Raw genomic sequence first — 14447 nt, 5'->3', positions numbered from 1 at the left:
CCTCTATGTGATTTTCCATGCGTAGCAATCAAGGGACTTTTACTAAGTGCAAAACTGGTGGAGCATATCTAATCTGATCACTCAGGACATGTTTCTGCAGGGAGTGCTCCCCTCTCATGCCTTCGCACCAGGAAGGGTAATGCTCCCGGATAAGTCAGGAATTGCTGCCAAGGGGTAAAACATGCAGTTTTGTGTAGGTTGGCACTGCAAAGAATCATTTACTTATGAAGCGACAGTTTAATTCCAAGGGCTTTTCCTGCCCTATATTGCTTTATCTCAGCTGCGTGCACCCCAGCAGCATTTCGACCTGATCCTTGGCTGCGTAGCCCACGTGAATTTGCACCCCCAGCAAAGCAGAAAAAGCACAAAAGCCAGCATGCGGTGCTGCTCTGGGTGTGTGGGCCGTAAAACAGCTTAGGTTTCAGATGGCATCTCTTTGCTCGGAGCCCGGGAGCCATGCAGGGGCCCCTGTGGGGACGGTGTCAGCATGGCGTGCCTGCGGCAGGCGCCCGGTCCAGCTCATTTCCTTTGCTTTTTATTAGACTTAAAGCTTGTCTCGGGGGGATGTTCTCGGGAAGGAAAAAAAAAACAACAACAAAAACATGCCCAGAAGAAATGATCAGTCGTGGGCTGGAAGGGAAGGCAGTTCTGGAGCGAGCACAAACATGTCTTTGCAAGCGATGACACGATGTTGTAAAGCGCGGTCAGGATGCACTGGGCACTGCCAGACCCCTGGGGCCCTCAGACCCCAATTCCAAGCTTTGGGAACTTCACAGGTTTGATGTTACGTACTTGAAATGCTGCAGTTTTTGTTCCTGTTGGCACATTGGTATCCAAGGTGTCACCACCGATCAAGTTGTCTGGACAACAAAGTGAGTGCTCCTTCTCCACCCCTGGAAGTGTAATGGCTATTCCCTTCAAAATCAAAGTAAAAATGTATTGTATTTGTAATTAACCCTTTCCTAGAACTTATAAACCCCTCCTCTCTTCCCAGCCTTCCTCTCCTCAGCGTGCCACCTCCTTGCTGGTTTTAATTGCAGTTTCTACACCCACTTAATGCAAGAGCACAGACCTCCCGGGCAAGTGGGGATGGGATTTCAGTGGTGCTGAGTCTTGCAAAATCAAGGCTCAGCTTCCAGTTTTAGAGACAATAAATGTGTTAAATTCCTCCCCTCTCCCCCCACAAGCGTGCGTGTGTACGTGTATAAAGGGACGTGCACAACCGGTGCACCCCACGTGTAAGTGCACAAAGGAGCTGTTGGTTTTGCACGCACACGCCAGCAGAACAGCCCCGTGGATGTCGCTGGTTCAAGGAGAACAGTGTCCCCAGCGTGGCCCGGGTTGTCCCCACGCACCCCGGTTCCCCCGCCATGAACACGCGTGGGCCGCGCCGGGGGGGCGGTGCCTGCGCCCAGCTCCGCCCCCGCCGCACGGGGATTTTCCACGAGGCGAACGGCGCAGCCGGCCGGGCCGCCGCGGCACGTAGCGCACGCACCCGAGAGCCCGCCTCTGGCGCGAGGAAGAGGTATCCAATGGGAGGGCGGCGAGGGGCGGGGCTGACCAATGAGAGAGCGGAGAGGGGCTGAGCCGACCAATGGGAGGCAGGAGGCGGGCGGCTCATCTGCATGGGGTGGGCTATAGCCCGGCGTCGGCGGAGCTGCTCGGTCCCAGTCAGAGGTGAGGCGGCTGCGGTGCGTGTGTGGAGCTGCTGGGCCGGAGGTGAGTGTGGCGGTGGCGGCACCTTTTGGTCTCTCAGGCCCGCATGGTCTCAGCGGCCCGGCCCTTTGGCTGTTGTCCGCGGGGCGAGACGTTCTGGTGAGGCCGCGGTTTCCCCTCGGGCAGCAGAGCTCCCACCGCCCTCGCGGGGTAGGCCGAGCCTAGGCCGGGCCTAGGCGGGCTCGGGGCGGGATCTGGGCCCTGCGAACGTGCTTCCCGCTGGCCGCATGGCGGGGGGGGGGGCCTGCGCCGGCCATCAGCCCTCAGCGTGTGCAGCGAGGGGCGGAATCTTCCCGGGAACAGGATGGGTCAAGGCTTCTCTCCCAGGCAGGGTTTAACCTCTCTCTCTTAATCATTAACAGTGGCTCTCGGCTTGTGTGTCGTGATTTGGACCTTCCCCCCTTTAGTGGCAGCGGATGTCCTTCAGCTTCACCTCTCAAATATTTAATGTCTGATGTTGGTGCTCAGATCTCTGTGCCTCAGGTCTCCCAGTGGGGTTAATGAAGTATTAGTTACTCTCAAGGCAGCAGCAGTGAGGAGTAGCACTAGATGACCTGGTGGGCATCTCAGGATGTTAAGGTGTGGAAAAAAACCTGCTTGTTAACCCATTTGCCTCGTGCAGGGCTGCCGGAGAGGATCTTGGTCGTTCTCCTGTTCCGTTACTTGCCAGCTGAGTCACCGGGCAGGGCTGCGACTCTCTGAGCCTGCCAGGAAGTCGTGAAGTTGGTCATCCAAACCCACAGATTGAGGCAATGCAGTTTCAGGCCTCCATCTCATTAAACAGTGAGAAGGGAAAGTAGTTCAACATGTCTGTGACTTATTGCCTGCCAGGCATTATTTAAAAAAAAGGTTACATCATGTTGCAGAGCGTTGAGGTGAATTAATACCGTTTGGAAAGCAAAGGAAGAGGATTGGAAGGAGCCTTTGTTGGTGCACATTTGTCTATTTTTTTAGGAGTGCTTCAGCAGTAACATTGGGATGTTAGAATCTGATACAGTGAGGTCAAAGGTCTAATGAGCAGTACGTTTTTTTCCAGAGTGGTGATGGTATGGAATTTGCCATTTTCTAGGACATTTAACTGTCATATATGACATCCACTGATAACTGAATGGCAGTTCTATAATAAAACACTAAGACAGTTTTTTTTTTTTTCCGTGGCCAAACTTCGCTGTTGTGTTTTTAATCTCCATTGAGATGCTTGCAGGGCTCAGGCTTAACCCTGTCTTGACTTAAAAGAAATGTAGCTGCAAAATTGCTCAGAAGTGCATCTTTGGTGATAAAGTGGGCTGTAAACCAAATCTTGGGAAATAATTTTAAGCTGTGGTAGTCCGTATTGCTGTTGGAGTACTGTGGTCCCTGAGCAGAGCACAGGATTAGGTAGGGAACAGTGGTGATTTTTTGGATTTCAGCAGTTGGACCTGGCAGTGGTGCAGTGGGCTGTGACTGAGCCTTGAAGTAGCTAATATCAGGTGTGCTCCTGGGAAGGCCAGAAAAGCTCATGTGTGTGGTTCTTCTCCTAAAGGGTGGCACTGACCTTGCCAGCAGGTCATAGTACAAAAGAAGGTTTAAGGCAACACATACATTAAATACCACTCTGGTATTTGTGTGTTTGCCTGGCTCCATTGCTGAGTACAAAGGTCTGGAGCAGGCAGTGCTACTCATGAAATCTTGTGTTCAGTTAACGTTTCCACAGCAAGACCTGTGCATGGGCTGACTCACTGTCTCGATGAGTTGACTGAACTGAGGCAGAACACGTAATGCTCAAGTTGCGATGAGCTAAACTGCATCAGATTTTTACCTGGAAATAGCTCAGTGGAAAAACGGTTCTCTGAACACAGAAGTGAGGGGGGTTGCAAAACGAGCCAAAAAAAATAAGTGTGAGGAATTTCAGGCATGGCACCATGCTGTGAGATTCCTCTCTCTGAAGAGGAGGGAGGCACCTGCTGTGAAGGTCGTTTGTCAAGGACACCTCAAGCGTCCAGCCTGGCAGATGTTCCCAGTGGAAGCTCTTGCACTGTGTGTTCCCAAAGCACCACCTGCACCAAGACTTCCAGTGAGCCGGCTGTGTTTTCAAAGGATAAGGCACCTAATATTTTTTTTAAAAGCTGTTGTGCTGAAAATGAAACTAAGGGCCTAGTAGGTGCCAGCGTAGTAAGCTCTGAAAGCCCTTTTCAGATAAATAGGGATTCTTCCTGTTAGCCATTGCTCAGTGCAAGTGCAGAGATAAGTGTGAGCATGGATGGGTCTGATAACTGGGGAATTGCAGAGATTTATTTCTGGCTTATGTATTTACTGATTAAAGTAGTGGCAGCATGAAGGCTAGCTTGAACTTTGTCTTGCTGCTTAGGTTACTCCTATCATGTTGGTGTGAGGGTCTTGCTGTAAAGCAGGCAGTACCTAAAATCTGTGGGCTGCCTTACACAATTTGCTGCTTGGAGGCAGGACAACTGGAAAGGGCACTTTAAAGCCAAGGGGACAAACCAAAGGGCCACCTGTGTTTTCAACATGGGGAGGGAAAATTTGCCGTGGAGTGAGTGTATGATGTTAACCCCCATGCACACTCTGGACAAGCAGCAGTATTTGTAAGGTCATATTTTCTTATCTTTGCAGTAACTGCAGAGATTCATGACCATTTCTGTAAAGAAGGCTACCACCCACACTGGCGTGCCAAAACGCCAGCTTCCAGAGAGTTCTGCTTCTGGGGCCGAGCTTTCTTCCCTGCAGATGAGCTGGGTTTGCTGCCAGTTCATGATTTAGAGGTCTTTGTATGACTTGATTTTTCAGAACGTAGCTGAGCTTACATAAGGCATTCCTTACTGCAGTTTTCTTATGAAAAAACATAGATGTGTGATAAGGGGAGAAAATATTCAAAAGATTGTGGTGCTTTTTCTTCCTTTTAAGAGAAGCTATTCCTGCAAATGCTGGAGATGGGGTGTAACTATTAATGCAAGCTCTTAATTAGAGCTGTGACTGTTTCTATTTCAAGATGGGCTACATTTGGCTCTGAACAGCTGCTGTGCCTACTAATAACTGCTGCACTTTGGTCTTTTATTGAAAAGCCCACCCTTGGGCTGTGTGGGTGAGGGACCAGGCACAGGTTTATTGAGGATTGGGTGGTGTCGGCTGTGCCGGTGGCCGGTTTGAGCTGCTGGAAGCCTGTTGGGAGCACTGGGGAGCAGGGAGCGGCATCTGGGAGCAGCATCAGCAGTTTGCGTGTCAGCTCTCGTGGGAAGCACGTGCTGGTGACGGGGCTCTGCTCACCTGCAGGCACAGGCTGCAACCCGACAGTCACCCCAGCTCTGCAAGCCTACCCGGAAGCTTGAGGTCTCCAGGGATTTACAAGGGTGACATCTTTCAAAAGAATTACCACTTTATTAGCGGATTCTTTTTCTAAGAACTATAAGGAGACTGTGACCCGCTGAAAAAATGCGGTGTCAACCTGCTGCTGCTGCAAGGCTGTGGCTGAAAGCCAAACAGAAGCACTGCAGTGTGCCTGTGCTGACATCTCCACCCTAACAGCCCTCCCAAGGACTGGAATAGCTGTCCAGACCTTAGGCTGCATGGAGCTTCAGCATCTGGATGGCCCCCTGGCACAGGAGGCAGAAGTTGATCCAGCCACATAGCTGCATTAGAATCTGTATCACTGGAGAAGGGTATAAGGCATTAGGAATTAAAGATTCCTAACTGAGAGGCTCTGAAGGACCCATTTCCTGTTCAATTTCTCTAGGGGAAAATAAAAAGGTTTCCTAGTGTTCTGTATAGGGTCTAATAATACTGCAATAAGGTAACTTAAACTGCAAAGACTGTGGCCCTTCAGGACTAAGTCCAGATTTTTGCCAAAAAGCTTGCCAGACTTGTAACAAGAGCATTAACTAGACTTAATAACAAAGAGGAGCCCTGAACTGCTGTTATGTTAGGGAAACAATTGTGAAATGCCTTGAAGGAATTCATGCTTGTTCTAGAAGGCTGACAGGGTCAGTAGCCCAACTGAGGTGTCTCTGTACTAATGCACACAGTGTGGGTAACAAACACGAGGAGGTGGAAGGACCTGGAAAGCTGTGGTTTAATTGCTGTCACTGAAACTTGGTGGGATGAATCACATGGCTGCAGTTGATGGCTATGATTAATGTTAAACCCTTTGTTCCAGGTTTTTGAAGATGTCCATTCTTAAGATTCATGCTCGTGAAATCTTTGACTCCCGTGGGAATCCCACAGTTGAGGTAGACCTCTATACCAACAAAGGTGAGTCCTTAGCTGTAGGTGTGTATTATTTTCTTGCATCTGATAAACTGAAGAGGCAGTCAAAAGTATACGAACTGTGCTGTTCCAGCGGTGGAATTGTGCTTGCTCTTCATATGTGTATCATGTTGCTGAACTTGCTGTGGGACTTGCAGGAAAAACCTACTTCATTCTACTGGGATTAATTTGCTGAGCTCAAGACATTGGCTTGGACAGGGAAGAGTTTCTTTGTAGTGTGCTGCTTCTTACAGACTAAATTGTGCAAGTGTTAATCCAAACCTGCCTTCTTCCCCTTGCCCTGAGCGTAAACTGGGACAGTGCTTGCAAACTTGGAGTTAACAAGGCCTTTGTTCCTCTCCTTAAGCAGCTGCTAATGGTCTTAGTTTTCAGTGTTCCCTAAACCTTATATGACTGCACTTAAACTTTAATTCTTGATTTGTCTAGCAGTCACTTTGTGTAATGAAACAGTCTTCTGCTGGGGAGATGAATCTCGGGTAATGGTTTCTTTTCTGCATAAGTATTCAGGCATGACCAAACAACTTGTCTAATTGGGTTTTCACATATGACATCTTATATTTTTAATTATTGTAGAACTTTTCCCTTGGTTTGTTAGTTGTTCATCCCACATCTGATAGGATCTGACAAAGGCATTGTGCAAACAACTACCACTGTGGTTTGGTGGATTGAGCAAACACAATAGCTGTAATACACTAACTAAATAGCTGATCTTTTTGCCTCAAAAGATTATTGCAGTCATTTAATGGGATTGCCCCTGCTAAGCTCTTTGCTGTAGTGGGATAAGGGAGAGACTGGAGCCTGAAACTGGCACCTTGAACCACAGGCAGACCAGTCTCCAGTGTACTGATTTAGTCCAAGTTCAGCATCCTTGGCTGGAAGAACGGGCTGTCTGGGTGGTTGACCTGGTGTTGGAAGAACTCAGAACTTGTGTAACAAAAGAGGCCTCCTAATTGTCCCTTGTATGCAATATCTTAGAAGAATTTAAGAGCTTGCCTGCCAAACTGAGCTCAGAAGTGGATTCAGTGGATAAAGCTGCCTTTTTGGAAGGCGAGTGGATGACTTTCCTAACTTAAACACTTTAAATGTGCAGTGGAAGAGAACGAGTCAGCTTGCAGTTGATCAGTATGAGGGAGACAGTGATGAATTGGTGATGCTGTAAAAGAGCAGAAGCTCTCAGGATCACTGTATAAGTGAGCGGAGATGTGCTTTAGAGATTACCTCTCCCATCTCTGGGACAGAACTGTGAGGTAGCTTGGGATGGCCTGTGGGTGGAGAATGTTTTGTGGGTCTGAATTGCTAAGACATCTCTTTTTCTGTTGCAAACAGGTCTGTTCAGAGCTGCTGTTCCCAGTGGTGCCTCAACTGGAATCTATGAAGCTCTGGAGCTTCGTGACAATGACAAGACACGCTACATGGGGAAAGGTAAAGCTGAGTTTTGGCCCCCAGCTTGACCTGTTACAGTGGCTGTGTTGCTGCAGATGTTTGTGCTCGATTGTAGCACCCACACTCCTTTATTGCTGTCCTAATAGTAATTCTTGGACAGTCAGGACTCCTCTGTAGCTTGCTGCTGTAAAAGCACTGGCGATGCCTTTCAAGTACATGCAATTAACTTCTGGCTGCGAGAGAGAATTACTTCAAACTTTCCTGCCAGTCAGGTGAAAGGTAGTTGAAATATTTTGTGCCTATTAAGAAAGGGTGGTTAGAGTTGATAACTACTCAATTGAACTTGGAGAGCCTTGTCTAAAAAGATTAACGGTTATTATCTCTTTAACACAGAACAAACTTGTAGATGACTGAATATCCCAAAGAGCTGCACAGTTTATGCTGTTTACCTAGGACACTTTTCCTTGAGAAGAGTGAACATGTGTTTATCTCAGTGTGCTAAATGTGCGTGCGCTTACACCTTAAATCTGATCCCACAGGTAGTTCTTCAAGGGACTTAACTGGACAGTAGTCTGAGCTTCCACAACAAGCTATCACAGATGAAGGTTCTTGTTATGAAAAAGTAGTCACCAAGTGGGATGAGTTGCAGCTAGTTCTTGGGTCTCTTGTAATTTAAGTCTTCAGGCTTACACCATTTGAAAGGCAATTATTGTGGTTCAGGGTGCACTAAATTACAAGTCAGCATTTCTGAAGTTTAGGTCTTTGGAAATCTTTAAACACTATGCAGGGATGACATAATTCCTGAGGCTTATGTTGGTAGCTGGCTCATGATGATCTCTGCTTATGGGGAAGGAGCAGGTTTGTACTGAACTGCTGGTTTACACAGTGGTGAGTCCACATAGATTAGAAGGATGGTGCTGTGTTCATGCTTTATTCCCTGTATGAAGCAAGAGCAGACAATCAATTTCTGTGCCTGCATCCAACCGCACAGGCAGTGTCATTCAGCGTTGCATCAAGTGTAAAGCATGCTGAGGTGATACTTTAGCAATGTTATGAAGCTATAGCAGTGAAATGCCTGAGCTGCTGCATGCTGATCTTGTGGAGAAACTGTTTTCTTTCCTCTTGCTCCTCCATGCTATGAATGGGTAGGAATAGCCTATCCTGAACACAATGGTGTTTGCAGCACTATGGAAACCTGGGTGGAAAGACCCAGTACAGCCTCACTGGCTGATGCCATTTCCTCTGCTCTCTGAACCCCTTTGTTTCTACTCTGCTGCTCAGTATCAGACACTTGCTGACTTGTAGGTCTGTTTACCTATTTGTGCCCTTGTCTTTTTCTTGCATGACTGGCTTTGGTTTCAGCTGTGAATCTTCATCTCTTCCTTGATTCTCTTGTCTATTTTGCGTCTGTCAGGTGTATCCAGAGCTGTTAAGTATGTTAACGAGTTCCTGGCGACAGCCTTGTGTACACAGGTAATGGATGTGCTTTCAGTGCAACCTTGTCACTTGGATGAATTTCTCCAGTGCATGGTCTTGCAAACTAACATTGCAGCAGGCATTCCTAGATGATGGTTACTTCGTGCAACTTCCATTCAGTTGAGATGGCCTCAGTAAGCATTCAGATTGGCTGTAAGCTCAGGTTGGATTGGGGTTTGAATAGCACGAGGTGGTATTCTTGCGATTTTCTTGTTACTGAGATCACCTACTAATGCCTGCATAACCAGTGTGGTTGACCGGTGTCTGATTTGCTTGTTCCTTCCAGGTGTCTCAAAAGCTGTTGAGCACATCAATAAAACAATTGCACCTGCACTGATTAGCAAGGTAGGAGCAATCTGTCTTCTGCTAACATCAGTTAATGCCAGTCCAGTGTGTCCTAACTCATGGGGTATTCCTCTAGAGACAGTTACAGGAGCTGTATTACATGGAGGGGTGTTAGCCTCTGTATCAGAGTGCATGTGAACAAGCTGCCCTGCAACAATTGCTTTCCTTAATGACTGCATTATCTAACACTTAAACAATCTCTAGCAGCTAGTGTTGTAGTGTGCAGAAATACTTAAGCACTTGGGAACTTCAGTGCTGTGCAGTTAAGATACAAGCTGCTTCATGCTTTAAATGGTAGCTGAATGATGGGGAGGGACTGGGTTTTGTCCAAGCTGGCTAATTTGGAAGGGAATCTGAGGGGATCTCAGTGAAGTCCACTTGAGTGAGATTAGTGTGTGCTTTGTGGGCACTAAGCCCTAAGTAGTAATGCATAAAGTGATTGCACATTCCTAGCAACAATTCTAAACATTATGTACTAAGTTACAAATGTGTGTGTTGTGAGCAAGCTGGTCATGTTTGCGCTTGCACTAAAAGGGGCAGGGGACATAAACTGGGGCTTTCTCCTGTGCCATGCTGGGCTGATACCAGTGTAAATGTCAGGAAGTCAAGAGACATGACAGCCTTACTGCTCTGAATGTGAAGAACAAAACAAGCTTCTGATGGGTCCAGCTTACCTGTCAGCCTTGGTGTGCTGGAAGTGACCTGAAGATGCTGCTGTGTGGTAGTGACCAGAACTAGTTCTTAACTATTGGTAGTTGCCCTTAAGCAAGTCTTGGTGCCTGCCATGGAAGTAAAAATGCAGTGGGTGGGTGAGAGTTAGTAGAGCTGTGTTTGGTGTCAAGCAGTGCTTTGCTTGCTTCTCTCCACAGAATGTCAACGTTGTGGAGCAAGAGAAGATTGACAAACTGATGCTGGAAATGGATGGATCAGAGAACAAATGTAAGTGGGCTTTGTGTTGCACTGAGGTGTGAAAAGATAGGATGGGTTTAGAGAATTCTAGCTTACCTTGTCAGAAACAAGAGACAGTGCATGGCATATGCTGTGCATGTCCCTAACCAAGACCACAGTTCTGGTAATGCTCAGCATCTTTATGAAGATGTAACATTTCTGTAAATACTTCTTTCTTATTTCAGCCAAATTTGGTGCCAATGCCATCTTGGGTGTATCTCTGGCTGTATGCAAAGCTGGTGCTGCTGAGAAGGGCGTCCCCTTGTACCGTCACATTGCCGACCTTGCTGGAAATGCAGAAGTCATTCTGCCAGTTCCTGTAAGTCTCCTGATAAGGCCTGATAAAGTCTTGATCTCACCAGGTGCTTTGAGATGTCTTGTGGTCTTGGATCAAGTTTTCTAGAGTCTTAACATAAACATTGTTATCGGTTTACCCTGAAACACTATAACGTGGCTTTTCTCTTTGGTTACTCCAAGGCTTTCAATGTGATCAATGGTGGCTCCCATGCTGGCAATAAACTGGCTATGCAGGAGTTCATGATCCTCCCCGTGGGTGCTGACAGTTTCAAGGAGGCAATGCGCATTGGTGCGGAGGTCTATCACAATCTAAAGAATGTCATCAAGGAGAAGTATGGCAAGGATGCAACCAACGTGGGTGATGAGGGTGGTTTTGCCCCCAACATCCTTGAAAACAAAGAAGGTAAGAATGAATCTTATCCCCTGCCAGATGAAAAGTGATGTGGGCGTGGCTGTGTGCCCTGAAGGTTTTCCACAAGTCAGTAGTGGAGTTGTTTTTCTGCTGCCAAAGGAGGAAAACAGATTGAACTGTGCCTGACAGTGTGTAGGAGTGCATTAGGCTTGCTTGGGAAGCTGAGGCATTTGCTGCTTCCACAGCCAAACAGTTCTGTACAAACAGGTCTGTACCCTAGCAGACATCAGTGAAGATGACCCTGAATGGCTGTTACAGTCCAAGAAACTTGTGTTGCTGGCAGCACCTGCTCTTGCAGTTCACATATTAACATGTTAAACAGAAACACTTGATCCAGGCTTCCTACTGTAAATAGCCTGGCTGACCCAGCTGCTTGGCTTTGAGTGAGGGATGATCAGGAGAGCCTTACTGGTTGTGACCATACTGAATTTCCTTGCTTGGAGTCTGCCAAATGTAGTAGTGTAGTGGGCAGTAGAAAGACTCTTCTTGAGTAGTTTTATTCCTCTTTCTGCATAGAAATGTGCGAGTGGAGAACAGGTAGATGCAAAGAGGGTGTGCTGTGTGCGGAGGCAGCCATGTATCCTGTCGGGGTTTGGATGGTCAACACCTGATCTGGAGCTAAAAGGGATTAAAGTGCAGCCACTGCTTCCTGCCCACATGCAGGAAGCGGAGAGAGGATATAGTATCACCTTGTATTAAGCTCTCTGGGCTGACTTGTAGTCCTGCCTGAAGAGATTATGAGTCCTGTAATAGCATCTCAAGGTTATTACAAGCTAAAAGAAGTAATACCTTGTTCTAGTCAGTTCGGAAGTGGGAGAGTTTGAGAACTTTTTCTGTGTGACCCTTGGGCTTCCCATAGGGGAGATTGTTTGAGTGAATGTGCTGCTGTTGGTAAATGAAGAGCTTTGAGTTAAGGTGGGAACTCAAATACCTGACTGTTTCAGCTCTGGAGCTGCTGAAGACTGCCATCAGCAAGGCTGGCTACTCCGAAAAGGTCGTCATTGGCATGGACGTGGCTGCCTCAGAGTTCTACCGTGATGGGAAGTACGACCTGGACTTCAAATCCCCTGATGATCCCAGCAGATACATTTCTCCTGATCAGCTGGCTGACCTCTACAAGGGATTTGTCAAGAACTACCCCGGTAAGTTGTTTGTCAACAAGAAACATGGCAGTGGCAAATGGGTGTTGATTGCTGAAAGAAAGAGTTAGGATGCAGTCTCCTGTATGAGAGGAGTCAAAAGCAGAACAAACAGCTGGCCTTTTGGGAGGCTCGAGTGTGTTCTTTGAGGTGGGTAGTACTTGGCTGCAGCACTTTGGTACCACTGCTTTCAAACAAGACCTTTCAGGGTGATGTTATCTTAAAGCCCCTTCTATCTCCCCACAGTGGTGTCCATTGAAGACCCGTTTGACCAGGATGACTGGGCTGCCTGGAAGAAGTTCACTGGCAGTGTTGGCATCCAGGTGGTTGGTGATGACCTGACTGTGACCAACCCAAAGCGCATTGCCAAGGCTGTGGACGAGAAAGCCTGCAATTGCCTCCTTCTCAAGGTCAACCAGATTGGCTCTGTGACAGAGTCCCTGCAAGCGTAAGTTCTTCCCTCTTGGCCACGCTGGGGACGGGGGTTGTTTAATTGAGGGAGATGAACATAGAGACTGGAGCTAGTGGGATAGAAATCTGTTGACTGGGTGTCTGTGAACAGAGGGAAATTCTTAAGTAAGAGAGGATACTGACAAGTAAACCTTGGACCTTCATGGTCTTGAAGTCACATAGGCACATCAATCAATTTTACTTGGTCTAAGCATGTGTAAGAGCAGCTTTTTCTCAGTGTTATCATGGGATCCTAACGTGTGCCAGAGGGCAGCTCTGCCTTGCCCACGCGAGGAACGCCTGCTGCGTGGTGGCAGCCCTGGAGCCAAGGCCGTTCAGCAGCGGGTTTGGCGTGGGGCTTTATCTGTGTGTCTCTTCCAGCTGCAAGCTTGCCCAGTCCAACGGCTGGGGCGTGATGGTGAGTCACCGTTCTGGAGAAACAGAAGATACCTTCATTGCTGACCTGGTGGTTGGTCTCTGCACTGGCCAGGTTGGTATCTGCAGCTGCTGTGGTTTGCCTTTTTGCTTGATGAGATAATGTGGCAATAAAGCCGTGCTGCACACACAGTCAATGGGGTCTGTTCTGACTTAAGGCATGCAGATTTGCTCGTTATATGTACAGGAAGCTGATCTGTCTGAGATTGGGATGAGGGAATGCTATCTTGTGTAAACTCACCTTTAACCACCAATTAAAAAAAAAAAATCTTAACTCCAGTGGGTATATTGGGATTTGTTGATATTGAAGCTGTGAGCAAATGAATAATCTTTATTGCTCCCAAGCCTAATCCTGTTAGAGTATACAGGTGTTTAGAACCTGATGCTGAAATAAAGCTTCTGATTATGCTTATTACTCTGAACAGAACAGAATTGTGTTGGCATCTGTGGCCTTATGTTGACTGTAGTTTTTCACTAACTTTCTGATTTCCCTTTCAGATCAAAACCGGTGCCCCTTGCCGATCTGAGCGTCTAGCCAAGTACAACCAGCTGCTGAGGTGAGATTCTCGGTGGGGGAGAAGGGACTGAGAGTGAAGCCTGGTGCAGAATGGATGCTCCACTAATGCATTTGGGGCACAGCTTAGTCTTCCGTGTCTCCAAAACACTCTGCAGCTTAAGACCTTTAACCTGACAGTGGCAGAGGCGCCTTTGGGCTGAGCAGGCTGAGTGATGAGTTGGACGGGTGATGTCCATAGCAGACCTGCTAAAGGGGAGCATCATCCAAAGCATCCTGTGATATGGATATGAGACAGTCCTTCTGTCTGCATGATGCTGTTCCCTTGTACAAGTATTTAAAATACTTGGGTAAAGTTATGTGAGATACTGAGCAATACAGTGAAACCTGTGTGACTGAAGCTGCTTGGTGGGAACTGGCTTGTGACACTGGTAGCATGTCAGTGCCAGGTAGAGGAGGTGATGTAGTGTAATGTCAGCAGCTGTGCTAATGCAGGAGTTCTGTGCTGTCTGCTGACACCCAGCACTCTCTTCCCTCCCCTCAGAATTGAAGAGGAGCTTGGCAGCAAGGCCCGTTTTGCTGGAAGGAACTTCAGGAACCCTCGTGTCAACTAAACTGTGTGGATCAGTCAACCCTGTTACGGTTTAAAGCACTAGGCGTCTACTTAGCTCACGATGACCTGTACTAGAAAGATAAGGGCAGCTGAAGGAAAAAGACCAGTTTGCAGGTCCTCTTCCCCCTAGATGATTCCTTCACCTAGTGTTTTCACCAAGCCTGATCTGTTACTTGTAATGCTCTACTGCTTTGTAGAACAGTCCCTGGGGGCGCTCTGTGTATTAAACGCCCTCAGGGATCATGACCTTGTGAGTCTGGGCATAAACACTTTATTTCATTTCTCTGCCTGTCTGGTCTTTGATATTTGGAGCTGTGTGACTTGCAGCACAGCAAGAGGTACCTGCAAACAGAAACAGTAGTGTTTTTACATGTGATAAATAAAAGCATCAAACAACCCAGCAAAGTGTGGCTTTGAGTTACTTTGGGGGACCCTGAGGAGCCCGGATACCTACCCTGCATA

General features: G+C 47.5%; 1 protein-coding gene across 2 annotated transcripts; it reads left to right on the top strand.

Annotated features, from left to right (window-relative positions):
• The first annotated feature begins 1557 nt into the window (after positions 1-1557).
• Positions 1558-14385, top strand: ENO1 (enolase 1). Of its 2 annotated transcripts, none has more exons than XM_065037989.1 (12): positions 1558-1719; positions 5864-5958; positions 7300-7395; positions 9119-9177; positions 10047-10116; positions 10311-10444; positions 10603-10825; positions 11779-11976; positions 12220-12421; positions 12805-12913; positions 13357-13415; positions 13917-14385. In XM_065037989.1, exons 2-12 carry the CDS (start codon positions 5874-5876, stop codon positions 13984-13986), a joined length of 1305 nt encoding a protein of 434 aa, XP_064894061.1. In that variant the 5' UTR covers positions 1558-1719; positions 5864-5873; the 3' UTR covers positions 13987-14385. The 2 variants fall into 2 exon arrangements, with proteins under 2 accessions (XP_064894061.1, XP_064894062.1); XM_065037990.1 differs by lacking the exon at positions 9119-9177 and adding an exon at positions 8771-8829 and having other exon boundaries at positions 1580-1719.
• The last annotated feature ends 62 nt before the right edge of the window (positions 14386-14447 follow it).

The sequence above is a fragment of the Columba livia genome, chromosome 21, assembly GCF_036013475.1.
Source record: "Columba livia isolate bColLiv1 breed racing homer chromosome 21, bColLiv1.pat.W.v2, whole genome shotgun sequence".
Classification (NCBI taxonomy): Eukaryota; Metazoa; Chordata; class Aves; order Columbiformes; family Columbidae; genus Columba; species Columba livia.
Note: the sequence above shows the minus strand (reverse complement) of the source record. Positions and strands in the feature narration are given on the sequence as shown.

What these genes read in the sequence shown, in the direction of transcription:
- ENO1 (XM_065037989.1), top strand. Translation starts at nt 5,874, where the DNA reads ATGTCCATTCTTAAGATTCATGCTCGTGAAATCTTTGACTCCCGTGGG. An exon ending in CATCCTTGAAAACAAAGAAG is followed by an intron (nt 10,826 to 11,778) that starts GTAAGAATGAAT and finishes TGACTGTTTCAG; the next exon opens with CTCTGGAGCTGCTGAAGACT. An exon ending in ATTTGTCAAGAACTACCCCG is followed by an intron (nt 11,977 to 12,219) that starts GTAAGTTGTTTG and finishes ATCTCCCCACAG; the next exon opens with TGGTGTCCATTGAAGACCCG.